The sequence below is a fragment of the Bemisia tabaci genome, chromosome 1, assembly GCF_918797505.1.
Source record: "Bemisia tabaci chromosome 1, PGI_BMITA_v3".
NCBI lineage: Eukaryota > Metazoa > Arthropoda > Insecta > Hemiptera > Aleyrodidae > Bemisia > Bemisia tabaci.
The window spans coordinates 47,018,806-47,044,431 of NC_092793.1; the positions used below are offsets into that span (position 1 = coordinate 47,018,806).

The 25,626-nt window shown below is 39.6% G+C and overlaps 1 protein-coding gene across 6 annotated transcripts in view; it reads right to left on the reverse strand.

Annotated features, from left to right (window-relative positions):
- Positions 1 to 25,626, reverse strand: part of ort (glycine receptor ora transientless) — a 212,674-nt gene that overhangs the window by 46,346 nt on the left and 140,702 nt on the right. For all 6 annotated transcript variants that reach the window (XM_072301954.1, XM_019054117.2, XM_019054116.2 and 3 more), the window contains 2 exons: positions 16,234 to 16,316; positions 1,082 to 1,225 (listed from right to left, as the gene is read on the reverse strand). In XM_072301954.1, the coding sequence (XP_072158055.1) occupies positions 1,082 to 1,225; positions 16,234 to 16,316 (227 nt within the window). The remainder of the gene's footprint in view (positions 1 to 1,081; positions 1,226 to 16,233; positions 16,317 to 25,626) is intronic.

The window sequence follows — 25,626 nt, forward strand, 5'->3', positions numbered from 1 at the left end:
TCAGGATTTACGGTCGTATGTTTCGGTATATATAGGAGCCGTTACTTCGGACAATCCGGAGCTAATGGTATCTAAACCTGAAACGAACGATAAGTCTACACATCGTGTAATTTCGTTTTTCGGGTCCAAAGCTTTTTCCACAAAAGGCATTTTTTACCCTTTTCCGAGGAATCTGGGGATTTCACCGACATATTACTGAGATGAATCCTCAGATTGAGATAAGCTTTCGATACAAATTCTATCTTGAGAACAAAGTTGATTAAGACTACAGGGTTATTAATTTTACGCTGTTGGCATTGAGGAATGCTTACAGTTATTCAAGCATGAAAAAAAAAAAAAAAAAAAAACGTAAATTTTTCATTGTCATATCGCCCTCTAGACTCAAGCTAAAAATTCTACTTTGAAAAAAAAAACGAACAAAGAGTCGGCCAAACTTTCAGTTGAGTCTGAAGGTTCCCGGTTTTTACATTGTTTTCCTTTGTTAGATTTTAAGCAAACTGTATCTAAATCGACACAAAATTTGGGTTGGTTGTGTTTCATTCCCTGTATTAACCGGAAGTAACACAAGAACACGAACACTGTTTTCAGTGTCACGGATTTCCGAAATAAGAGGTTTCATTTCAACCAAACCTCGGTGATATCCCACATTGAAAAACAAGCACGGCAAATATTACCTGAAGTATGGTCAATTCTATCATAAGTCTACTTGAATTTTGATGCCTGAGAAATATCTCCGTGGTGAGAATTGAAGACACTCTTGTCATTTTGAATTCTTCCCAGCGCAGCCTGCCGTCGCGCCGCGGATGGATTAGTGAGTGCCCGTCGGGATTCAAAACGCCTTCAAAACCGTGCGCATGCAACACAGACATCCGTAGAGCCGGAATAGTTGCATCCAGGCGTTGGGGTGGAATTCGCTTCGTGGTCGTCGCATGCGTTCCCCCCAAAAAGACAACCACTTGGGAGGCCATGTACCTTTTTTAACTTCAAAAGACACCATCTGTTTGAATGAATATTATAATCTGGAGTATATTCTTTCAAAGAGAATGCAAATGAAATGAAGAAAAATCACGGGGATACTTACTTGACCATGTAGAGGATAGTCTTATCTTTGTAGAGCCAGACATAGTGGTTGGGTATGGTCATGGTCTGGAAAGTGACGGCCTTGGCGTTCTTGAAGAACGAGTCCGGTCGCCACATATTTTTGAGCCAGTCGACCTCGAGGAGTCTGCAACAAACGAAGGCAGTGGATCAGAAGAAGAGGCGGAATTACGTCGCTCCTCTGACGTAAGAACATCTCTGGATTTTCGCATGAGCCCCGGAGAGCATGGATTCATATGTAAAACAGGGATCAAGTGGAAATTGAGTTACGCGCTTCCGTCTGAGGGGCGCCGATTAGTGAAGGAATGGAGAAACGGAGGACTCGGCATGTGCACATGTGTTGGTTGACTCAAGAAGTCTCTGAGGGGTAGGGAGCGGGTAAAAGGCGATTGAATGTAGCAATTGAAAACTTGCATGCTACTGAACATGTTGTCAAATAGATCGAGTTCAATAGGAATTAGTCGTGACTCGAAGCCGAAAACTCCGGCAATGGAAACCGCACTTGCTGGCTAACACGGCTGTACACGGTATAGGCGGATCCAAGGGGTAAAGTACGCTCATCATTCGCCTGAAAAAAAGGAGGAAGAAAGAGAGAAGGAAAGAGCGGGGGAAATAGGAAGAAAGGACGCTTATATTTGGTAATTATTGACAATTAGGTATTCCTATTAAAATTTTTATTTCTACGATTTCTATTCGTTAATTATTACAAAATTGACTCAAACTGCATATTAGATGCTTTGAAATTTCGAAAATTTTCTGCTGGAAGAGTAGTTATACTAACTAAAACTGCAAAGGCACCAGCCAGCGGTAAAGTTAATCCAACCACCTGTATGCTGATTGCGAGGGCATCAACGGGCTGATTGTTGAAATTGATAGACAAAGGTAGCGTCAAAGAAGATAAAAGGGATTTGAAGGGATCCTATTGGTAGAGGTGGGTGGTTGCAACGGACAAAGGAGGTATAGGTAATAAACTATCTAATGCAATCCACGGAGACCCTTTAGTCCTTCATTTACCCCCTTCGTCTATAAGAACCACCCATGTTAACCAATAGGCTAGCTCCATACTCCCTATGTCTTCTTTGTCTATCACTTTGTCTATCGATTTCAAAAATCAGCCTGTTGCTAGAGGTAGGGTTGATCCAACCACATTTTCAGCTGACTTAACCATACCTCTGGCTTGTGCATCTACTCTAATGTCTAGAGCCAAAATCAGCTAGGAGTATAGTTGGGATTGTGATACTTTTTTTCCAAGGAAGCCTTTTATTTAAGGAAATGGGGGTGTTTTCCGATTGAAATTATTTTTTTCAGCTGTTCGTCGGGCTTTTTAGGTTATTTGCTTAAAGAAGTCGGAGAGAGTAAATCACTCTTACGTAATTCAAAAAGAAAAGTGGGCGAGAGAACGCCTTATGGATGTCATACAAGGGGGAGGGTAGGATCACAAGATCTTCCAAAATGGGGCACGTGGTACAGGAGCGGCCCTAAGACACTGTATTCTCGGAGGGAGAAACACTCGATTTGGCAACAGATCCAACGCGGCACTTGATGTCTCGCGCCCTTACGACAGTCTCGCAAAAAACAACCGGGATTCGTCAAGTTATTTTTGATCTGTACGCTTGGCGAAAGCTTAACTTGTACTTGTTCCCGGATCAGGAGGGCGGGGAGGGGGGGTTGAAGGACTTTCTGCTTTCAGCCTCCTCGGCCTGAATCCCCCCGGCACCTTTATTGATGGAATAACGAGGAAGAATCAAGCACTTAGCGCCCGAGCCTTCTGCAGTGAGCAGGAGAGTTCTTTCTGCCTACCACTCAGGCACTGTCGAGCGTTGCCGCTTTTCCTTCCGAGTCCCCTCGGTTACGTCGGCTCTCACGATGGTGTTCGGAGAGAATCGCGGGAGTGTGGCAACGCTGCGTCTAATTATTCACAGGCCTGTCTGATTCTGCAGTGCGCTAGGGTACGTGGTTGAATCAAACCGAAAGTTTGAGAATTCAAGCTTCCTGGGCATTATCCAGAATTGAAAATATGTCGCGCCTCTAGGTATGGTCTAGGAATTCCTGTTAAGGTTCTTCGCATGAGCAACGAGAATTATAATGGTATATTTGCTGGGAGGGGAGGGGGGAGGGGTTGCGGTAAGGCGTCATCCAAGTATGATCGTAACTTCGCATTTATCACAACGTACTTGATTTCTTAGAAGAAATATCGCCTCCCGGACGAACGGACGTAACTCTGTTCCAACGTTGCCAAATTGGTTCAACCGATTGATTTATAATACGAAAATGTACCTTTGCAAAAAAATTTCCAATATTTTTCTGTATTTTCGTAAGAATTCTGAGGGAAAATCAGAGAAATTTTCAGTCACAAATGCCTAAGACACTTCCGGTTAATATGAAATTTTTGAGGGGAAATTTGGCAACATTAAGATATAGTTATACACGACGAAATTGAAGAAGTAAATCGGAACTAGTCTAACTGTATTAGACGTTGCTATGCTTCTCTGGTTGTATTTTTCAACAAAAAATTAGCAGCATTCTGACTTGAAATAATATATATATCTGTATGCTTTGTAACCTAAGAAAAATTCACAGCAGGTTTCAAGCCGTTAAATTTATCAGTTTCCTGTTAAAAATCAAAACATGAGATAAAATCAGGCAAACATTGCCTAAATTGTAAATAGGCTGATTTTGGTCAAATACTTTCAACTAATTTTCATTCTTATGGAACTTTCATTTTTTTGTTTTTTGTATTTTTTGGCTTCGCTTTAAAATAGTATTCTTCAAAAATCGCAGATAATATTTATGGTCTATTTTCCTTTGCTAAAACAAAGAAGCCACATAAATATTGAAACACCGCGATCGAGCTCAGTGTTCTTAAACTTTCATCAGCGACGTGCAAGTCACAACATAAGAATTGGATTACATTTTGCAATAAGGAACCACCATCTCTGGCTCTCCCATGAAAGCACATATCTGATCTGCGTAGGGAAACTAATGGCATGTTGTTTCTAAAATGGGCCAAAAATAGTGGTTCCTTATTGCAAAATGTAATCCAATTGATGAGCGGTCCTGAGATCAAACAGACCAACTATACACATGCTGTGAAACGCTTGAGACGTCCCATTTAAACGCAATTCATTCCATGAATTAACCATTCCACGAGTCCTGTAAAAAAGTTCGTTTAAATCCGAAATCAATTCGAAGCACGTCAAGTAGATTTAAAATGTTTAAATGGCTGATATATCGATGAACGGCCTCGAAACTGAGTCGATTTACGATCCTCAACATTCGCAATCGACCGATGCACAATGCATCGTCCGTTGTACGGAAGGCCTTTGCGAGGAATCTACGTTGCATCGATTATTTGATTGACCAGATTGAAACCAGAGGTAAACTGGAGTCGGACGCGGGCCGCTCTCGCGAAACTTTAATTCGTTGTTCCTCTGACGAAAGGAAGCATTTCCACTCCCATATGAGCCCTGGGGGACAAGGAATTATATAAACAACAGGGTTCACGTTATAATGGAGATACCCCTTCTCGTCAGAGAGGCTTTAGGTGTGCGCCGCATGAGGAGACTTGGCGATTCACTTTGCGCTGTGGTAGTTTTGCAGTTGTTTGAGAGAATCAGCGAAGATTTAAGGTGTCGATAAGAAAGGTTGGGCAAAGGATGAGAAGAGTACTTGCAGGGCTGCCGAATTAAACGTGCGGGATAAATAAAGAACCGCCAACTGAACTGGGTCGGTACCTTCATAATGCTCCTTTCTGATGGAGGGGGGAGGGGGGGGGCATCGATGATGAAATGCATATGAGATGCAGATGGGAAATATCGACGGTGAAATTACAGAAACGCTTACCTTATTTTGCAATGTTGCAGACTTCTGGACTCACTTTATTTTTTAAATGCAAGCATATACCCAACGCCATGCCGTAATTTTTTTGTTCTAATTTGAAAAAATTCAATTTAATAAAGTGTAATGGGAATACTCTAAGGTCAAACACCTTGATCCGCGGTCACATAGTGTGGGCATAAAATAAATTAAAATATAATAGAATTAAATAGAACAGAATCGGAGTTTTTTAAATACCGCAAATAAGATGAGCGTTTTTGCAGGTTCAGCGTCGTTATTTAGTATATTGGGAAATTTTGTCGAATGCTTCGGAAAACAGTCTAATTTTGAAGATCTATACAAAGTTTTGTATGATTTCAATAAATAGTAATGAATTTGCCAGCACATCGAAAGGAAAAATTGGCTCGAGTACGAATGTTTCTTAAGGCAATCGAAGTTTTTCCTTGACATATTCTCCTGTCGAGTTTCTGAAATCTGTGTATTTTATGAGGTATCAAACATTTTTTAAATAAATTTTTAATGAGTATTTATAATTTTGAAAAAATCCTGAAATAACCAAACATTTTACAGAGGACTCTCGGCGAACTTAGTGGAACACTTGGACGCCTAAAATTTTGACAAATTCCGATCAGAATTCCAATCTAAGAGGGAGTAACTGCCTACCTGACAAGATATACGTATACGTCATATTGCCTGATTTGGTCATTAACCTTATTCGAAATATTGATTGCCAAACTCGGTGACGTCATAAGTCGATTCCGCAGTTTCAAAATATCCGCCCCTATTTAAGTTCGCCGATAGGAAAGAAGTCAATCGGGGTACTTGAAATTTTCATCGTATACTCTCCGAAAAAGTGAGGAGAGAAGAAAGTGCATGAACTTCTATGAAATTACGTTGATCGGTTTTCAAATTAAAAAATGAAGTGTAATGGAAATACTCTAAGGTCAAACACCTTGATACGTGGTCACATAGTTTGGGCATGGCTATTTTGGTATAGAGTCCACTGTGCACGAGCAACCCTAATAAAAGCTTCTTTTTTGTGAATTATGTAAAGAGAGGAGGGGTGAAACTCATGAACACTGTTACCTAAAAAGAAAACAGCATCATATAAATCGGAAAAACGTGGATCAGGGAATAACATCCCCGTACCAGTTACAACTAAGCTATGATAAACCAGACTAATACTCAAATTAACCCTCGTAAAAATTACCCCGATGCAAAAATATTGTGATTATATTGCTGAAATATTGACGACAGACCTATGTATTGATATCACCACGGTTCCAAAACATGCGACCATCCACGGGAAAAAGGACCTCAGCCAGGAAAGCAAAATTTCCTGTAAAGCGACTTTGCCGAGTTGGTTCGAAAATCGAATTTTTAGATTTCGACGAGAACTGTTCTCTCGTGTTCTCTAAAATGAGTCGCAAGCGGTAAAATTCGACTTCGTAAGAATGGAAGACGTATAGTATACGCCGAAAATTATACACCTCGAACATCATAAATTAGAACGTTAATGACTTTCTTGAAACAGTGTTTTTTTGGACCGCATAATCCAATTTTCAAAGCACCATAAGTTCGATTAAGGTGGACGCATTTTTGAAAAATTTTAGTTCGATATATTCAAAGTACACTCTTCCATGTTTTTGCATTAAAAAATAACGTGCCAGTTTTTTTGGGCTAGGGTGTCCCTTTTTCCACATATTACCTATATGATACAATTGATACACCTTAATAATCGATTCGTTACCAAAGCTTGATGGGGAAATATCGATAATCGATCATTCACGCCTCACCACTGGTTTAAATGGCAGATCAATCGATACATCGCAAAGTACGCCACGCCACGACACTGTTAATCAACTCCTATTCTCGGGAGGTCCCATGCGGTCTACATTGTGACTAAGGTAGGCTTAAGGTGGTCTTTATAATAGTGTCATGTAAAAGATAGCATTTACGAATTTCCAAGGAAAATTCCACAGTATCCATAGCTATGGAGTGATCTTACAAGGGATGGCAGTGCTATGTCACTACAAAAAATACAAAATTCAACAAAACAAATTATGTGACCTTAACAAATTTCTAAAATTTCCAAAGTTAGCAATATCCAGTTTTGGTACTTTGTATTTTTTGTAGGAGGGTAGCACTGTGATCTTTCATAAAGATCTATTTCCAAAGCTATACTATTTGAACTTCGCTTGAAAGTTCGTAAAATTTGCAATAGCGTATAACTCACCAAGCGCGGAGACTGCCCAGACTTGATTAGGGGATTAAATTTAAAACAAAATTTTATAAAATTCCAACCGGCGACGGAGCCTCTTGGGGCCGTGGGCCCACTTGCATCGTGGGCCCTCCGTTTACGCCACTAAAATTGTCCTGTTCATGATATCGTACAGAAAGTCATCTTTAACCTCCCTTGGTAAGTGGAACCATAGGGTACCTCCAAAGAAAATGAGTAGATTAAGAAACGTCTATGAATACGACCCTAAGACTAGAGTACCTATATTGAGAGAGTATGGCCACTGGAGTTACCACCTCTGATTGGCTCAGCCATCTTAGGCTGAATGGAGCCCCTAGGACCCAAAAATGGCGGACGCCATAAAGTTAATGTAATGCAAAAGGATTCAAAGTGTAGTTGTCTTTGCTTATCGTAACGAGAACTTTACCCAATTGCACTATTGCGACTTTTTTACATATTTTTAAGGCTAATCGTGTGCAATTTTTGAGAAAAATGATCTTAGATGTAGTAAGGTTGGCAGCAAGTGCGGTTGGTGATAACCGCCAAAAGTTGGCAATGACCCCCCTCCCATCCTCAAAAACCAAAACAAAGCACCGCCATTTTTGGGTCCTAAGCCTCTCCATGGGACCCAGTGGCCATACTCTCTTAATATAGGTACTCTACCTAAGACAGTTCTCCCGGAATGGACAAGGCGCTGAATGGGTGGCATTCCTTCACAGTTTCACCATGTAACACCCTCCAGCATGAATTCTTTTGTGCGTTTGGCAACAGGGGCGCATCTACCGCCCGAAGCGCAGCGCAGCCACATTTTACGTGTTCTGGGAGCTAATTATCATGTGAAAGCTCTCTGCGCCGCCCAAAGTGTTTTACCGCCGCTTCCCACGCTGACGAATTCGTGGATATTCCATTGTTTTCGCGCGAAAAGCGAGCGTTTGCGGCAACGATCCGACAATTGCGCTGTCTCCATCCGAATGCGGGACTCACGTATCCTGCACCGCTGCACCTAGACTGACCCGAAACAGTGATAACCGCGTCGCTTTTGGGTAAAAACGATACCGCGCGAAAGCAAACCCGCTTCAATTAATACGAATTTCAAATACGAATTCCAAGTGCTTATTAAAGTAAAGTTTGCTTCCGGGCACGGAAGTTGCCGAAATTATAAGATTTTAAATGCGCCAGTTTTGATACCGCTGTTTCAAAGAATGCTAAAAAAAAAAAAAAAAAAAAAAAAAAAAAAAAAAAAAAAAATTGGGAAGTTCCTGGGAATTCCTAGCTGGAATTTAAATTCCCGAGAAATTTACACGGCATAACACGCACACGTACGCAAAAATACACGGTCATCACTCATACTTTGAAAAAAACCGAGAACAGGCTGTCTCCTCTCATCAAAATGGCGTCAAAATGGAAACTCAAAGTGAATCAATTTAACGATAAGTGGCTCAAAGTCGCAGGACTTGATGCGATTGATGAGTGCTGCAACTCAAAATAGAGCGGCGTGACTCTTTTTTGATCAACAATCGCGAACAGATCGTATTTATCGATTCACTTTGAGCTTCCATTTTGACGTCATTTTAGAGAGGACACGGGGCTAACCCCGAAAACTTCCCGGTAGCGAGGCGTGAATGATCGATTATCGATATTTTCTTTTTTGAAACTATGGTAAATAATCGATTATTAAGGTGCTTGCTGCAAACGCCTGTTTATCGATCTTTTCCCATGGGTTTAAATGGCAGATCAATCGATATTTCACATGCGCCACGCCACTTTGATTGTCCATGGAAACTTTAATCCCTAGTCTGACAAATTCATGGAATAAACTCCACCTTTTAGGGGGAATCAATAATACTCCAATGGTTTAAATAAAACGCAACCCCATTTTAATCTCAGAAAAACTTACTAAAATAGTATAAATAGGTAAAGCCTCGTGTGGCTTTCCGTGGAGGATAACAGACTTGATGATTATGACGCGATGATTTTTTCCAGTATCTGCAGGTAATTGTGGCAACACTGAATTGAATCGAAGTTAATAAAGGTTGAATGTTTTCATTTTAGCTATTAATTGCACGTGTGTAACAGGGCAAACGTTTGCTGTATTAATGAAAAGACCAGATCTAATTTGAGGGAAAATTTGAATTCGCATATCTAGAATCTTATTGTTTCGAAATATTAGGACGCTGTTCCGACGGCATATTGAGATCGCTCTCACACGTCTCTTAAAGGCACAGATTAGATGAAAATTCTCGATCACACCTGACGCAAAAACGTCCCAAAATGAACGGGAAAAGAGATTCTAGTCCAGAAAAAATCTGAATGAAATTATTGAGAGAAGAGCTTGGGAAAAAGTTTTTACGAAAATTTGGAGACACAGACCGCCTAAATTTGAGAAGAGTAACAATTAAACCGCACTAGGTATATGCGCATTGGAAAATATCAATTCAAGCTGCGAGAAATGAGGCATGCCGTGTTTGAGTGGACGTAATGGATGAGATAACTTAACCCACACCCATGTAATCCTCGGTTGCCTATCTCGGAATTAAGGCGATCTGTTACGGTGAATAAAGCGACTCGGCTGTCTCTGTGTGGATCCTACTCTCGTCACGAGGACCCGCCATACAGCGACTGGGCAAGGATACACTGGATACATCAGAACTGAAGCAACAATGGTATGTGTAAATATGCCCTTTTTCTCTTTAACGAGAATTGATTCATTTTTTTCTAATAACTCTGAGTAATTCTCGTATATTTTTAGAGAACCGAACATTTACATTAAAATAACGCTCCATAAATGTTTAGAGATATATACAAATGAGTGTTATTATATTATATCACATTATGTTACACCTTAAACTGAGAAATTACAATGAAATTAAAGTACGTATGAAGAACTTAGTCTTGCTTAACTTATCATTCAGTGAAAGTCGAAACATGCGCACAAATGGGAAAAATCTCCAGTTAGATTTATTCTAGCGGGGCAAGAGAAAAGAAGAGAAAATTACGCAAGCTCTTCGAAATTTTCTGTGATTATTTTTTAATGCTTGAGGAACATTTAAAGAAAAAAAATCCAACGGAATTTTTCGGTAACATTTCTTTAAAAAATGGAACAGGGGCAAAGATTCACAACAAGCCAATCGAAGAGCATTTTCAGAGTTTTCACAATGATATCATGACCATGAGCGGATTAAATGTTCTAAAATGCAAGTGTATTGAACTTTTAACACAATCGTCACCCCCTTTTGCGGTAATTTGTGAGGTTGGAGTTAGTTTTCGGAATCAAATCTGAATTTTGTTTGATGCCAATCGTCTTTGATTCATAAAATACAAAATTATCCATTAAGAATGGCACCGTGGTAACCTAGAGTAAAATGAGAGAGACTTGAGAGTTTATAAGTGAAGAAACCTAACTGATTGATAGATATACCATAAATACCACCCAAACACCGTAATACCTTGATAACTGATGTATTTTCCATTGCTACCCTATAATGAAAATTATTTCAATTAAGTTTTTCCACTTAAGTATTCTACATTTTCTTCCATCTCGCACTTTGTTAGCTACCACACCGTCATTTCTCATCAAGTAAATGCTACTATCTGCAACATTAGAGTTTTTTCTAAAGAACATTATAATTAATTTTTTTATATTAAAAAAGACAGCATTTTCTACCCTCCACTTTGCTGGGAACACTCATTCCTGACATACTTTGAATTTTTAATGTCATGATCCACGCTCACGATTCAATTCAGGTTGCTAAAATCCATTTCAGCCAACTGAGTTCTTTCCTGAGGAAAAATGTGGTTTCCTAGATTTTACGGAGACGCGTGCCCTGAGTTGCCCGCTCTCGCACGAAACTTGTGTATATTACATTGGTCTGTGCGGTTGAACTCAAATAATGTCAACCCTTTCGACGAAGCTGTGCATGTCACGATGAGCAAAGCGAAAAAATTCCCTACTCTGCTCCCTCACAGATCATAACAGCGCATTCTCTCACAGCCCGACAAGTGTAAGTGCATTAACGTCCGGGACAAGCTATCATCTTTTACATTGCCATATTGAATCAAAAATGTGAAAAATAGTGCAAAAGTTTCGAAAATTGCAGAACGACGGTGAAACTACCAGACCACGTATCTCGTTTGCGGTGTTTAAAAATCTCCACTCACATTTTATTTTTTTGAAGGAGATCAAATCAATATCATTCTTCATAATTTTCACAGATTTTTCTCCGCACAAAGAGGAAAAATCATGGAAGTTTTCACGAATTGACGTTGAGTAGTTTTCTATTTAAAAAATAAAGTATGACAGGAAGTCTGCGACGTCGCAAACCGAGATAAGTGGTTTGGTAGTTTCACCGTCGAGATGCTGTGTAATTCAGGAAGTAAACAGCACGGTCGATACTTATCAAATCCTCTCTTTACAAAACCTGCTCTCGTGTGAGATACATTGCCGTATGGTCCCTCTAATATTTTTCAGAGACTCTCGATAATTTACATAAAAATTTCAAAAAGTTTGCAGACGATGTGGATATCTCGCATTATATATTCATGCGCCGAAGTTTCAAGGGATAAGGCTTTTTGACCGTTGCTCTTGATCCAAAGCACAGCAAAATACAAGTTTATGATACAAAAACCAGAATACATACATTTTGGACACGGCAGGTGTGTTTTGTCCGGAGACAATTTATATTAAAGACCCCGTGCTACTGTCTTCTCTAGGCTGTAAAAGTTATTCTTTCGAAAGTGAGAGTTCAGATTTGCTATATGGTGATAACGGATGTCTATGCAAGTTAAGCGGTTGGTTTAATAATAAAAAAAAACTATGATTCCACGATCACAATGAGACAATAAAAATGGGACAGTCATGCAGCTGCTGCCAATCAAAGTTGAATGATGCTTTTACTTTTTGATCAACAAAAATCGTTAACTGAGTATCAAATGACGTTCATTCGATAGTGTGTTGGCGAGTTATGTTGATCAAAAAATAGAGGCGCCTCTCAATTTTGATCGGCATTACACAATGGTCCCATCGATGTCCTAGTTCGATGGGCTCATTTTGATTATTGAAACATAGCTCGACCTAATTTGCGAGAACTTTACCGCGACATTCATGTTATTTGAATTTTATGTATATATTTCCTTAGTCAATAAATTAAAAAAAAAAAAAAAAAAAAAAAAAAAAAAAAAAAAAACCGACATTCATTGATTATCATTAGGCGAATTTGATTTGATTTTTTTCAACAAGTCGCTCATCATTCTTCATCAGGCTAAAAATAGTCTTGCCCTATAAAAACTTCGGCCGCACACGATTACATTGTTTAAATTCTTAGTGCAAGGTCTCTAAAAGACTTTCTCCACGCACAGTTTGTAGCCTAAGCGACAAAATGAAGGGACTTTTTGCTGTTTTAAGAGACCTATTATTAAAGAAATTAGGAGACTTAAAAGAAAAAAGCCTTGGGACCTTGTCACTAACGCTGATTCCGATTTTTAAACAACTTGCATAACTTATTTCTCATCTTCAAAGACAATCTTCTCACTACATCAGTTCTTCGCTCATCTCACCCAATTGATTTTTATGAATGTCCTTTTAATCTTAATTAAGTCTTAGGTTTAGTTTCTTTAATATTATGAAAATAAGCAATTAACCAGTCGTTGCTTTACCATACATTATTTCTAACTTATGATAATTGTATATGTTTCCTCTAATTGGAAGTTACAATAAAAAAAAAAACTCTTTAAAAAAAAGAAAAAAAAAAGAGACCTATCGTGCGCCTCGAGCTATTTCAATTTGATCGCTGTTTGACTTATTGAGGCTACAGGGCGTGCGAATTGGCATCAATGTGCCTTCAGTATCGCACTTATCCTCATTCCTCGAGGTATCCATTTATTTAATAATTCCCTGTCACTCCTTGGCGGTAATTAAATAAATTTCCGTCCTGGTTCACGGGATCAGAAAAGTTGCCGAGTGTCCCTTCTCCGGGATTTTCGATATTCGATAACTTACCGTTCAACACAACGAACGTAAATTATTATGAATATTGATGTCATATTCAAGGAAACTTGGTAACAACAATCGAAAACACAGGAAAAAGCGGAAACAAGGCTAAAATACAAAATATAAAGGCAGGACGTTTCGGTACCTTACGGCACCATCATCAACTGCAAAAAGAATTAAAAATAAAAAAGAAATTAAAATAAAAATAAAAATAAAAACCAGCAAACGGTGTTACATCGTGAAATTGGTAATCACTGCAGTCTCATTTACCAATTTCACGATGTAACGCCGTTTGCTGGTTTTTATTTTAATTTCTTTTTTATTTTTAATTCTTTTTGCAGTTGATAATGGTGCCGTAAGGTACCGAAACGTCCTGCCTTTATATTTTGTATTTTAGCCTTGTTTCCGCTTTTTCCTGTGTTTTCGATTGTCGCTTCCGTTTCGGGCTGCTTTTACATACTCTTTGTTTTCCACGGAAACTTGGTACTTATATGGTCCTTACTCATGATGAACGGTCAAAATGAAGTGCTAAAAAACATGCACGTCATAAGGTTTTTTTCAAAAACTTCATTGTCATGCTCAAATTGGTCTGTTTTTAGATTTGAAACTTAACGCTGGAAACGTATGAAAACGGGAGAATATTCGGTGCATCAGATGGACTATGAAATCATTAGGGACCTAAATAATAAAATATTAAAAAACGATAAAATCAACATGAACAAGGAACTCGAATGAAGTGATTACTAATAAAGGAAAACAAGAAACCTACTTTAACATTATAGTTTTAATGGTTGGATCGGTTTTGCATAGCAAATTACTATTTATATTTTTCTAGCAGTAGGATTTGACTTTGTATAATTCAAATTGCCTTTCATTTTCATACTGACATCTTTCTACGATCACTTCAGAGGGAACACTCCCGGGAACACAAATGAACTCTTCTTTTTTCCCCTTTTCTTCTTTTTTAAGAGAACAAAAGAGAAGCTTGGAAGATCGACCAAATTCATTTGCCTCAATAGTAAACATCGCTAACAAAGAAAATTTGAGTGAAACACAGTATATGTATTAAAAAACAAGCAGGAAGCTCCAACGCATTGGCGTCGGAGAGCGGCTCTGGGGGCAGTAGTTGTAGTCAAGAATGAGGGCCTAGACACATTTTGTCATTGATGTACAATCCGACAACTGTCGATTCATGTTTTGTAACTTAGCAGATTTACGTAGCCGGTGTATAAATGTGTATTGGGCTTTGATATGGCGAATACATGGCATTATCATTTGTTGTATACTTTTAATTTTGAAAGCTCTTTGGAGGTCCGCTTCCTAAAAAATCTCTGGTTGATAAGTCGTTTAGCGAGGCTGCAAAAAATTTGCATTTTTATATCTGAAAGTGTAGGTATTGGTTTTTTGTATAATTGTTTTTTTGGATTGCTGGAAAAGTAACGCATACTTCTATAATTTAGGACTGAGTCAGGGAAATATAAGGTTCGTTAAATAGTAAATATTCCTAGTACCGTGTGACACTATTGTTAACGAAAAGTTTTTGCAACTTGTCAAAGAGGTTGTTGAATGATCTTCGAATAACTTTTGATGAGCTAGAGGTAATGGTTCTATCTGCAGCTCGTGGACTTCTGTTCGATATTGTCCAGAATCATCTAAATTTTCAAAAAGTGTCCGCTTGTTCGATACCCAATTTGCTCATTCATGCATACAAGGAGAAGCGCATGAAAGCTTTAGCAGACATTTTGGAGATGAATCAAGAATTAGATGAAGAATTTATGACTTAAATCACGGCACCTTAATCACGGGATGACCTTAATTACGGCAACTATTTATTGTCCATGAGATGCAGATGGTTCCATTTCCCTAGCTCATCAAAAGGTATTCGAAGATCAATTTCATCAGCCACCCGTACGAACCACGTTTCTAGTGACCCGTACTTGCTTCGCACGTATGAAACATACAATCAGAGAAAACAGAATTCATCTTACAATAATCAATAATCAGTAGGACATGAATCGTTGCGATGTATAATACGACATTATAATGCGGCATTACTATTGTAATTCATTTTAATGGATTAGGGGCATTATAAATCATTATTGCCACGTCGGAATGAAATGTTGTAGACTGAATTGAAAAGCATGTTGGCAAAATGTATTATAACAATAGTATAACATGTAGGTACATAACATAAAGGTAATACAAATTAAATGATTAGAGCGTGTATAAAAAATTCCCATGAGCCGAGTGCCGTAGGTTAAGGGCCCGTTCGCCAAAACTAATCGGAACTGTATGAATGAATTGCTCCTTTTAAAAATCAAAACAATATCGAATTGCGATATATTACACAGTTAAGATAGGGCTATGTCCTGTCGTAAGCGGCGACATACAGTCGATATCATTTCAATAATCGCCCCAATGGCCACGATAGTTGTTAGACGTTTACGGTTTCCCTGGTAACCTTTGTTTGCTATCAGCTGATATCAAGTAATATGACTAGGAAGCTCCAACCCAGTGGTTAAAGCTTCCTTAACCGCGAAAACTTTAAAATTCAAATTTTCAAATTTTGAACGTAAAGTACATTTTTTCCATCACGAGATAAAAGCACAAACAAGTTTTGAATTGTTGACTGTATCACCATGATTCCAAAAATACAATACACAACATAGCATTGACTAACAATAAAACAGTATGCAATAAAATAAAGTCATGACAAGGAACATAGCCGAAAATGGCGCCGATTCCCATCAACCAACGCGCGGTCTCTACAATGTAACATGCTGCATTGATACTCCCCAGCTGGGACCGTCCGGAATAGCAGCTCTAGTGCAAGCACCAGAGCCGCTAATACAACTCGGGGGTGATGGGGGGGGAGGTGTTAGCGACCACCGTCTTTTGGATTATACGCATCGAAACAAATTTTGATGACACGTCCGTCTCCTGTATACGTTTAAAATTTTAAATTTAAAAATTTCCGGTTAAAAATTAAATTAAATTAATAAAAAATAATAAAATAAATGCCGGTAATAATTGCCGGTTTAAATTTTTCGCAAAAAAATAAATCTTAACTCACCGGTACTCGGAGGTCATATTCTCTGGCAGTCTCAGTCTGTTATCTTTCCAAGATTGGGCAAAGAAGATATCTGCTGCGTAGGTCTGAAATCATAAAGCAATAAACAAAAATCAATTTCAACCATGCTACTTGTAGAGTGCTACACACAAACACTTTCCTCTAAGTATGTTAAAGCTATTTGATTCGATAATTAAATATTTTTAAAGCTTATGGATCTTAATGTCCATAATTTTTCATAAAGCATCCCCAATATTGAGACTGATAGATACAACTGAATGCAAAAATAATTATTGTTTATCTTAGGAAGGATATAATAAGAGCGGTAATTTTGAAACATCGGCAGGGGGTTAGATACTTTACTCCGCTGGTTCGCGAGATCGACGAGAATCGCGAATACTCACACTATTGCAACAATACGGTAAAAAACGGGGGGGAGGGATTTTTACTTCGAAGTAAAATCCGTGCAAACAACTTTGTACCGTTTTTTACCTTTTCCCGACTTTAGAAGCCTCTCCGAGCCTCAAGATCATGCGCAATCGATTCTACGCTTCGAACCACGTAAGATTCGACAATAATTCAGCAATTCTGCTTCCGTCCAAAATCGAGGAAAATCGACAGGGTAAATATGGACTACATTAGCGGAGTCAAAATTGACAGGGTCAAAAACACTCGTCTTTGAGGAAGTTTCCTGTACATGCTTAAAAATGCGTCGATGCATAATCGTTAAAGTTGCCGGAATTTGAAGCTCTATTCTTTTCCCTATGTAACTGAAGAACGAATCTTTGTAGAGCGTTGTGCGACCACTCATTTTAAAGCAAATTCAATGTACTTTCTGAAAAGTTTTTTGTACTTTTGGCCAAAACTTAATTCTTTTAATGAAAAATGCAAAAAAATCTAAAAAAAAAAAATGCAAATTTTTAGTGCATTTTAGCGTTATGGGGCCACCCCCCTCCCTTCGATCATCAAACGTGTCGAACTTTTTTAGTATGTTGTTAAAGTAGTACAACTTGAGAGATTTCCGCAAAAAAGCTTTTGTTGTAATTTATTCCGGGTTGCCCCCCTTTTTTCGCTATTTCGACCTGACTATAAGAGGTAAGGAGCAGATTAGGTTCGGCTGGAAACGTCCATACAGCCTCCCAACGTGAGTTTCAAATTAAACATAGCATATAATTTCACATCCGTCGCGACGAATTGAATCAAGAACAAGACAAAATGTGACAAAGTTGTCGATTCGGTTAAACATTCAATGACCTGCCTTTCTTCACGCATCGCTAAGACGGTCTCGACCCGAATTCAAGTTCCAATGTTCTGGACGCTGAAGCTACCCGCGTCCCTAGGGATCGGGCCGAGTCCGGCCGGTCCATCGTTTCGGTTTCGCTGCCCAGACGCTGCTGCCAGCTTAACCCTCAGCAACGGGTCGATCACTAAATCGATATCGAATCACTTCTAGTTCGATAGATAAAAAGCATCGCTAAAAATTATCGATCGAGGTCGTCCGATTATCGATTAAAGAGTCGAGCCGCGTAAGATACAATACGAGACCGTCCGCGGGAAAACGGACCTTAGTCCATTGAAGCCTCTTTGTCAATTTTATACATTCAATGAATTGTTTTCGCCTCTCTTCGGAGGATACCTACTTTCCATTTCAGCGTTTAAAAGAAGCACAAGAAGATATACCCCCTGATTGTTCTTACTAAATTGTTTACCCCCTTGATTGTTTACAACCCTGATTGTTCGAAAACAACCTGACAATTTATGGGGAATCTCCACAACGCGCGTTGGGATTTCCGAGTTGGAAATTTTGCCTGATTGGTTAGACAACCCTGCGCGACAAACTAAGGAAGCTGTAACATCTTGTTTCGAGAGACGCCCGTTGAGCTCACTCTCAATCGAGACGACGCGTTAAAAATTCACCTCTTCCGCAAAATTCCCCGAATTGGAAACAAGTTCCAGGGAACACTCCCTCCGGTGTTTGACCCTCCTGTTTGCAGAACCGTTCGGGTCCATCGATTTCCCTAAATTGATTTCGGAAATCTTTGTATTATTTCCAGGGCGCCTTTACACCTTTTCTCGCCTTTTGCATTGTACAAATGTTTGTTTCTACTTCATTTGGGAATCAAGTGAATAAAACTCCGATATGGTGTAGTATTAAGGGATGTTTACTTCGTGTCAACATTTTTTTGTTTTGTTTGAAGACTCGCAACGACGGTATAATTTGGAGACCTGCTCACTCCACGCCTTACTTGTTTACTTCCTTTTTTTAAGTTATCTCGTAAACTTTGCCGATTCCTTGAGATAAAATGTTTTCAGATCATCAATTTCCACTTTTTCACTTTAGAAATGAGCCAAGTTTGCAGGTTCTCTGTTTTTTCGTTCAACCCTTAGATGCGCAAGGCCCTTGGCTTGCTATGAAAACGTGCTCCTCCGGTTGTATAGGGCCGGTACATTCGAGCCTTAGATTTAGGCCTGCAAATATGTACATCGTGAAAAAGAAAAACAGAAGCCAAGGTGAAAAAAACGGACAAAAAACTCGAGTTTCTGGAATCTTTTTTTCACTGACTACCTCTAGTAATCTCAATAAGCCGGGTCAAATCGACCCGACTATCTCTTCTGAGGGAGTTATGGGGCCAATGTATACGAGCTTTAGATATAGGTCTCCAAACACATTCTAAAAAATAATCAGGTATCCAACTAAGGAAAACAAATTTGAGTGTCAACATAGCCACAGATAGGAACGACGTATTCGGGCCTCGTTTTTAACTTTTCTTTCGAATGTGAGCGACACCTCATTATATGATTCGACTTTTCTTGTGTGTGTCAAACACGTCGCTCAAATTATTCTGACCATAAAGGCGTTCGATGGATGTTGGTCCTTGTAGAGAAAAATAAACTTACCTGTGGATAGGCAACAATGGAAGAGTCACGCATGGGAGAAAAAACAGGGAAAAAAAACATTTCCAATCTGAGATTGCGTCGGCACATTCGAGGGGCCCGCAAAATAGGAGTCCAAACGACGACATTCCATTTCGTTCCTCAACGCTAACGTCAAGAAGGTTGAGAGGAGGTTTTTAAATTGAAAATTATGTGGATTTGTACGATGGTCCGCTCGTTGGAGAATCAATTGCATGCGACTGGAGTTATGTAAAGCCCTTCCTCGATCAGTAACCACACGCTTAGAAATGTCCGCATTTACGGTTATTTTGGATTAGTTTTCCTCCGGTTAGGCCAGCCAATCCGACTTTAGCGCTCAACAAAATTTTTGGTCACATTGACCAAAACCTTGGTATTTTCTGAGACAACTGAGGATTACAGAAGTGCAGAAACGAAAGAAAAAAATAATTAGTTTTCCAAGAAATGCGTAATTTCTCTGAGAAAATTTGGCAACGTGTTACCGTAACTCTACGCACTCAGAGGGGCAGCGTATGGAGCAATTTATGTAAAAAAAAGTCATTGAACAAAAAACTGTTTCACTAAGAATTTTCTTGATACCACAATAATTGAAATAGCCTTCATGCACGCTGGGCTTGTCGATTTCTTTTGACATTTTTGCAGTGGTGAATGCATAGCTGAAGTGCGCTCCGGCTAGAGTTGTATTCAGCAAATGGGTGGTTTTTATACAAGGATTAAAAATAAACAAGAAATACGGAATATAACAAAAGAATATGAACTATGCAAAACGATAGTCCGGGTATCGGAACTTGCCTGGTTTGAAAACGCCTTCAAATGCGGCGTGATACCTCACGCATTTCGGAGAGTTCAAATAGTTGTATCATTGCGCCTTAGAAATGCGACGGAAGATTACAATCGAAATAGCCTTATACACGCTGGCTTTGTCGATTTCCTTTGACATTTTTGCAGTGGTGAATGCGTAGCTAAAATGCGCTCCAGCCAGACGTTTATTCAGTAAATGAGTAGTTTTTATAGGAGGATTGAAAACAAACAAATGGTAGGAAATAAAACATAATAATAGGAACTATGCAAAACAATAATCCGGGTATCGGAACTTGATTGAAGAATTCTCGTTTGTAAAAGAAAAGAGGAAGAAGGAGAGGAACACGAATAAAAGGCGTATTGCCTTTTATTCGTGCGTTTTATTGCGTATTTTTGCGATCGAGGTTCTTAAAACTGAGATGATCTGCTTCTCAAGTCACTCGTTTTTAGGTTACCCTTCTCTTTAAGTGAGAGGAAAAATCCTTTTAAGCAACCTCCTAGACCAAGAAAATATTTAGGATTAAAGTTAATTTCACCCTTATTCGTGAGACGAAAATTGAATTATTTGAAAGCTCTCCTAAAACCAAATAAATTTAATGTATAAAATCTCCCACGATGAGGATGCCCTGCTCTTTCCCGTTAAATCAAGGGCAATTTCCTCGTGAATTAAATTAAGAAAAAAAAATAATTTTTCCAGCGCAGAAATCTGGCAACATTCGGCGTGGGTTGATTCTTTTTCGTGGAGTTCGATGCAAGCGAGAGCCGGCCGAGCGACCACATCCACCGGGCGAGGCGGTTGCCAAATCTGACAGCGAGAAACCTCCCGACTCCGGCGCGACGAGACGCACCCTTCCACCGCCAAATCTGGCAACATGGCCTGCAGGATAATTTAATCAACACGCGCCTCCTCGTTTTAATGTCTCCCTCGTGCGAATCGCGGCGTGCTCATAATTTAACGCGGAAAAATCCCGCTGCAGCCGTGCAACGTGCACATGGACTGCGTCTTCACCTCTCGAGTGGACGCATTTTAAATTAAAAGGGACTATCTCGATTATAACGTGGTCTCCGTCATGCCCGTAGCCTTACGGGTCTCGAGACCCAAGTCATGATGGAGATAGTTAATTCTGATTTAAATAGTTCGAGGCGACCGGACGCAACTTCCATTTCTTGGTGAGCCTCGAGCGTCGTGAGATGACTCGCGAATGGAGGGTCTTGGCAGGGACCCGACGCGGATTGTTCTGTCTTGACCGTCGCCGTCGGAGGGTTTAAAAAATTCAGCACGTGATGATGCACCGGGACAGATTACTATGCTTGGGTGGGTTCCTCCGGAAATGTCACACAACTATTTTTTTGATAAGCCCCGGTTTGTGAGCGTACTCGGAGGGAGGGAGGGAGGGAGGGGTGGCTCTTACGGTTTGAAATTTTCATGGAATATTCATTACAGAGAATAGTTAATATCACCGAAGTTTTTACGGAATGACGTTTGGTAGTTTCCACGTGTGGGAATTAAAGTATGAAAGGAAGTGTGCAACGCCGCACAGTGGATCGAGTCGATCAGAAAGGTCGGACATAAAAATTTTGACTTCAACTGCAAATTTTGATGTTTCTTTCGATACATTTTAAATTTTAAGGGATGCTTCTTGAGGAAAATTCCACGAGGATTAATGGAGCCACTTTTAAGACATTAAAGTTTTGTATGAACGGATTTATAAGCTTTTAAAGTTTCCAAAGTTTGTCCAACCTCTCCTATTGACTCGATCCACTGTACGCCGCAAACTGCGCGTGAGATACGCATTTCTGCAGTTTCACCATCGGTATGTGCCGTAAGTCTCCCTATACGTATAGCTGCTTCCGCGGAGAAGTCATAATTGATCAAGTGCAAAACCACGTACCTCCATTGCGATGTTTCAAAATCATTGCTCCCATTTTATTTTTTCGAAGAGAAACAAGTATTTCTACGAAATGTTCTACCAAAAGAGAAGAAAAATTAGAGAAGTTTTCGAGAAATTAAGTTGATTAGTTTTCCTTTTTTTAAACAAAATAAAGAAAATATGACAGGAAGTCGGCAACGTCTCTAACGGACATAAGTTGTTTCGCACTTTGGCCATCTAGTAATTCCCTTTTGAAATTTTCAGTCAGGGTCCTCCTAGACGCTCGGAAAAGTTCAACGTTCGACAACAGTTCGACAACTGCGGAAAGCCATACCCAAATCAAATATTCAAGCCTCCTCGAAGACGTCAACTTGACGGCTCACTAGGTAGGTCGAACCAATAAAAAATTCTACTGGCGCGCTTCCGAGCAGTATTAACACGCGTTTTGTGAATTTTACGAGCGGCGTTGCCGAAATTTAAGCACGGCCACGCACAACTACGGACGGTGTCTGGGATCCTCTTCGGCTTAACTCAGTCCATTTACGAATAACAATTAGATTCACCGTAATGGTGCTGGTGCATCCTATCAATTTGTGCTGTATTCACTGGATGAACTCCGAAAAAGTTAAGTCCGCGATGGAAAATTGACGGCAGATATCTAACCTGATTCCAGAAAAAGTCTAAAATTACGATGAAGTAGTGCCATAGTTTGACCCCCCTCTCTAGAAAAAGGAAAATATGCATCGCCCCATATGAGAAGAGATAGATATGTTTATTGGCAGCGATTTCCGTCTGGCCGGCGCGGCGCGGCGTAGCGTCGATACATTGCGTGTTCGTATTTGTCTTTATACTTTCATATTTCGACCTTATCGGTGGAACGGCAACAAATTCTGGCGGTCGTTTCAACAGGCTCCACTCTCGGGGTATCTCAGAATCAAAGCGGGAATCAAAGGGCCAATCTCGGCTGAAAGGGAGAGTAAATAAAATCCCTTTCATGTCTCCCCCAATCCATTCCTTCGCAGGCCTCGATTTGACGGGGCTGTATGATTTCTAACTCGTCTTTTATTTTATTTCATTTTATAAAGCAATAAACTGAGGGGGCTTAGCTTTAAAATCAAGCTCTTGAGTGGGGCTTGCGAGGGAATCAGGCCACTGTGCTCTTGTACGATTTCCTGCTCTAGTTCCTCCTCGTAAAATCGCGAGTCAGAGTGGTAGGTGTACACTGAAAAAAAATTCTCGGCGTTTTTACCAAGGTCCGTTAGTACCTTTACCATCTCACTTTTTTTACCAATTATTGGTAATTTTACCAGGACAGACTGGCAAGCTTACCTAAAAACCGGTATTTTTACGGTTTTTTTCAGGTAAGAATACCACTTTTATTGGTAATCAATTCCCGGTAACTTTGCCATTTTATCTCGGTAATTCTACCACAGTCGATAAAAAATATTGGCGTCTTTACCAAGGTCCAGTAAAATTACCGAGAAAGTTCAATAATTTTACCGAGATTTTCGGTAAAATTACCAATTCCATAAATGGCAATTTTACCAAAAAAAAACTGGGATCAAATAGAACCCTGAATTCTTGGTAATTTTACCCTTTTCTTAGTAAATACACTGAGATTTTTTTTTTCAGTGCAGAGTGGTAGGTGTAAGACTTTTTTCTGGGTTTTCCTCATGCACGGGTCTTTTTTTTTGAGTTGGGAGACATTCCGTTAATGTGTAATTAAATGAGTAAAGATCGATTATCATACTCTATGATATAAAATCATAAAAACGATGCGTAACGCATGATGCCTGAGACGCGAAGCGGTTCGGAGGGTTCGACCGCGGCGGGGCGGTCAGAAGTCGTAGGCCCCTAATCACTTCAAATACCGGCAGGTTAGAAAAGAGGACATTCGAGGGAAGTTAAATCATGAGTACTGATGAAATTAGGGCAATTGAAGTGCATTAGCAAAGGTTATTAATTAATAAATTTTCCTCGCAGGATTGCCAATTTTGTATCGCAATTGGCAAATCCTCCTTGATATTTTTAAATGATGATGCTGCTTTTGAATTTTTGTTAAATTTAATGGATCACTAGACAGGATACGACATTAAGAACCGCAATGTATTCTTGGTATCGAAATTTTGAGGAGGATACGTTATGATGACGCATTAAAACTTCGTTAATTTGGTTCAATTAATAAAATAATAACGGTTTTGTCTACGTCAATGCGCCGCGTCCTTCCCGCTCACTGAAAATATACAGCTTTTTCAGAGAAATGTAAAATTTAGAGCAGTTGACGTTAAAAAAAGCTGATGGGAAGGTTTTTGGGAGAAAGGACAAAATTGAGTCATTTCAGGATTGACACATGCTCTTATTTTGTGTCTCGATCAGTGCAATTGCTCCCGATTTCCTCAGGTAGAATAACACATTACATTGAAATAGTGTCAGCACTACTCTACACCCATTCGTGATTTTTCAGTTTTCGGTTACTCATGGTGTGAAAATTAAACTTGAGCTATTATCCGATTTTACAAATATATGCAATGATTGCGACTCAGGCCATGCTTTAACGATAAAATACAATGCGCAAGAGGATGTAAATATATTTATAATTTTACCTTAACATGGTAGACACAGGGCCGGATTTACCGACTTACCGCCCATGGGCCGCCTGCATTTTGTTACCCCCTTCTCATTCGTTTATAAACATCAATTAAAACCATCAAAAGGACGTGCCGGAGGGGGCGGAGTGCATGAGCTACGCGTCTACTTGTGTTGGACACATTTTTTGCGAAAGCCCTGTCAACACTACTAGCAAAAGTTCACGGAACTTTGCGTGAAAGGTAGGTTCCGTAAACCTATCTCCAAGTGGACAAGGCCTTCCATTTATAAGAAATTAACAAAAATATTATGAAAGAACAAACATAAATGTGGTTTAATAATTTTAACTTCCGCCGCCGAGCTGACCGCACTGTGTTTGGCGCAATGCGTGAAGTATTCATGCAGTCTTGTAGGCGCTATGCGTTTCGCGTCGACCGTTCTGACCGCGCTGCGTTTGACGCAATGCGTGAAGAATTCATGCAGTCTTGTAGGCGCTATGCGTCCGCGTCGACCTTCTGACCGCGCTGCGTTTGACGCAATGCGTGAAGTATTCATGCAGTCTTGCAGGCGCTAATATGTGTCACATGCCGACCGCCGCGCCGCGCCGAGGGCTTCTCCTATTCATTTCAAGTCCTCGTCATCATTGCTCTCTGCGCCGTGCCGCTCCAGACCAAATTACATGCTTCGTTTCTCTCTTAACTCGACTTATTAAAGGTGTTGTCTCATGTCTAGCCGAAAGATAACAAATTTATAAATTACTATACTCTCAGGAAATGAGAGATTTTGTCGCCTTTTCTCGCTTGTAATTTGTTTTCTTATTTTTTTTATACCTATATTTAAAAAAAAACACAAAGTTTGCCGCCCCCTAAATTTGCCGCAATGGGCCATGTGGCCACCTCCTAAACCTCCTGGGACAAGCAAACATTTCGACCAAAACTTTGGCCTTCATCAGTATGCAAAGGAAAGTAGGTACATAGAAAAAAATAAAAAAAGACTGTTTGTGCTTATTGCTGTTTAACTACGCCTCTTGTCTTGCTCGCTTTGTTCCGTAGATTCTTTGTTTTTTTCATTCACCATGTAGCAATCTTGTTGTGCTTTTCCCTTTTTCTTTGTGATTATGCATCTTGCCAATGCTTTTTATTCTTTTCTATGTACCTTCTTTCCTTTGCTTTGATGAGGACCAAAGTGTTGGTCGAAACGTTGGCTTGTCCACCATGTTAATGTA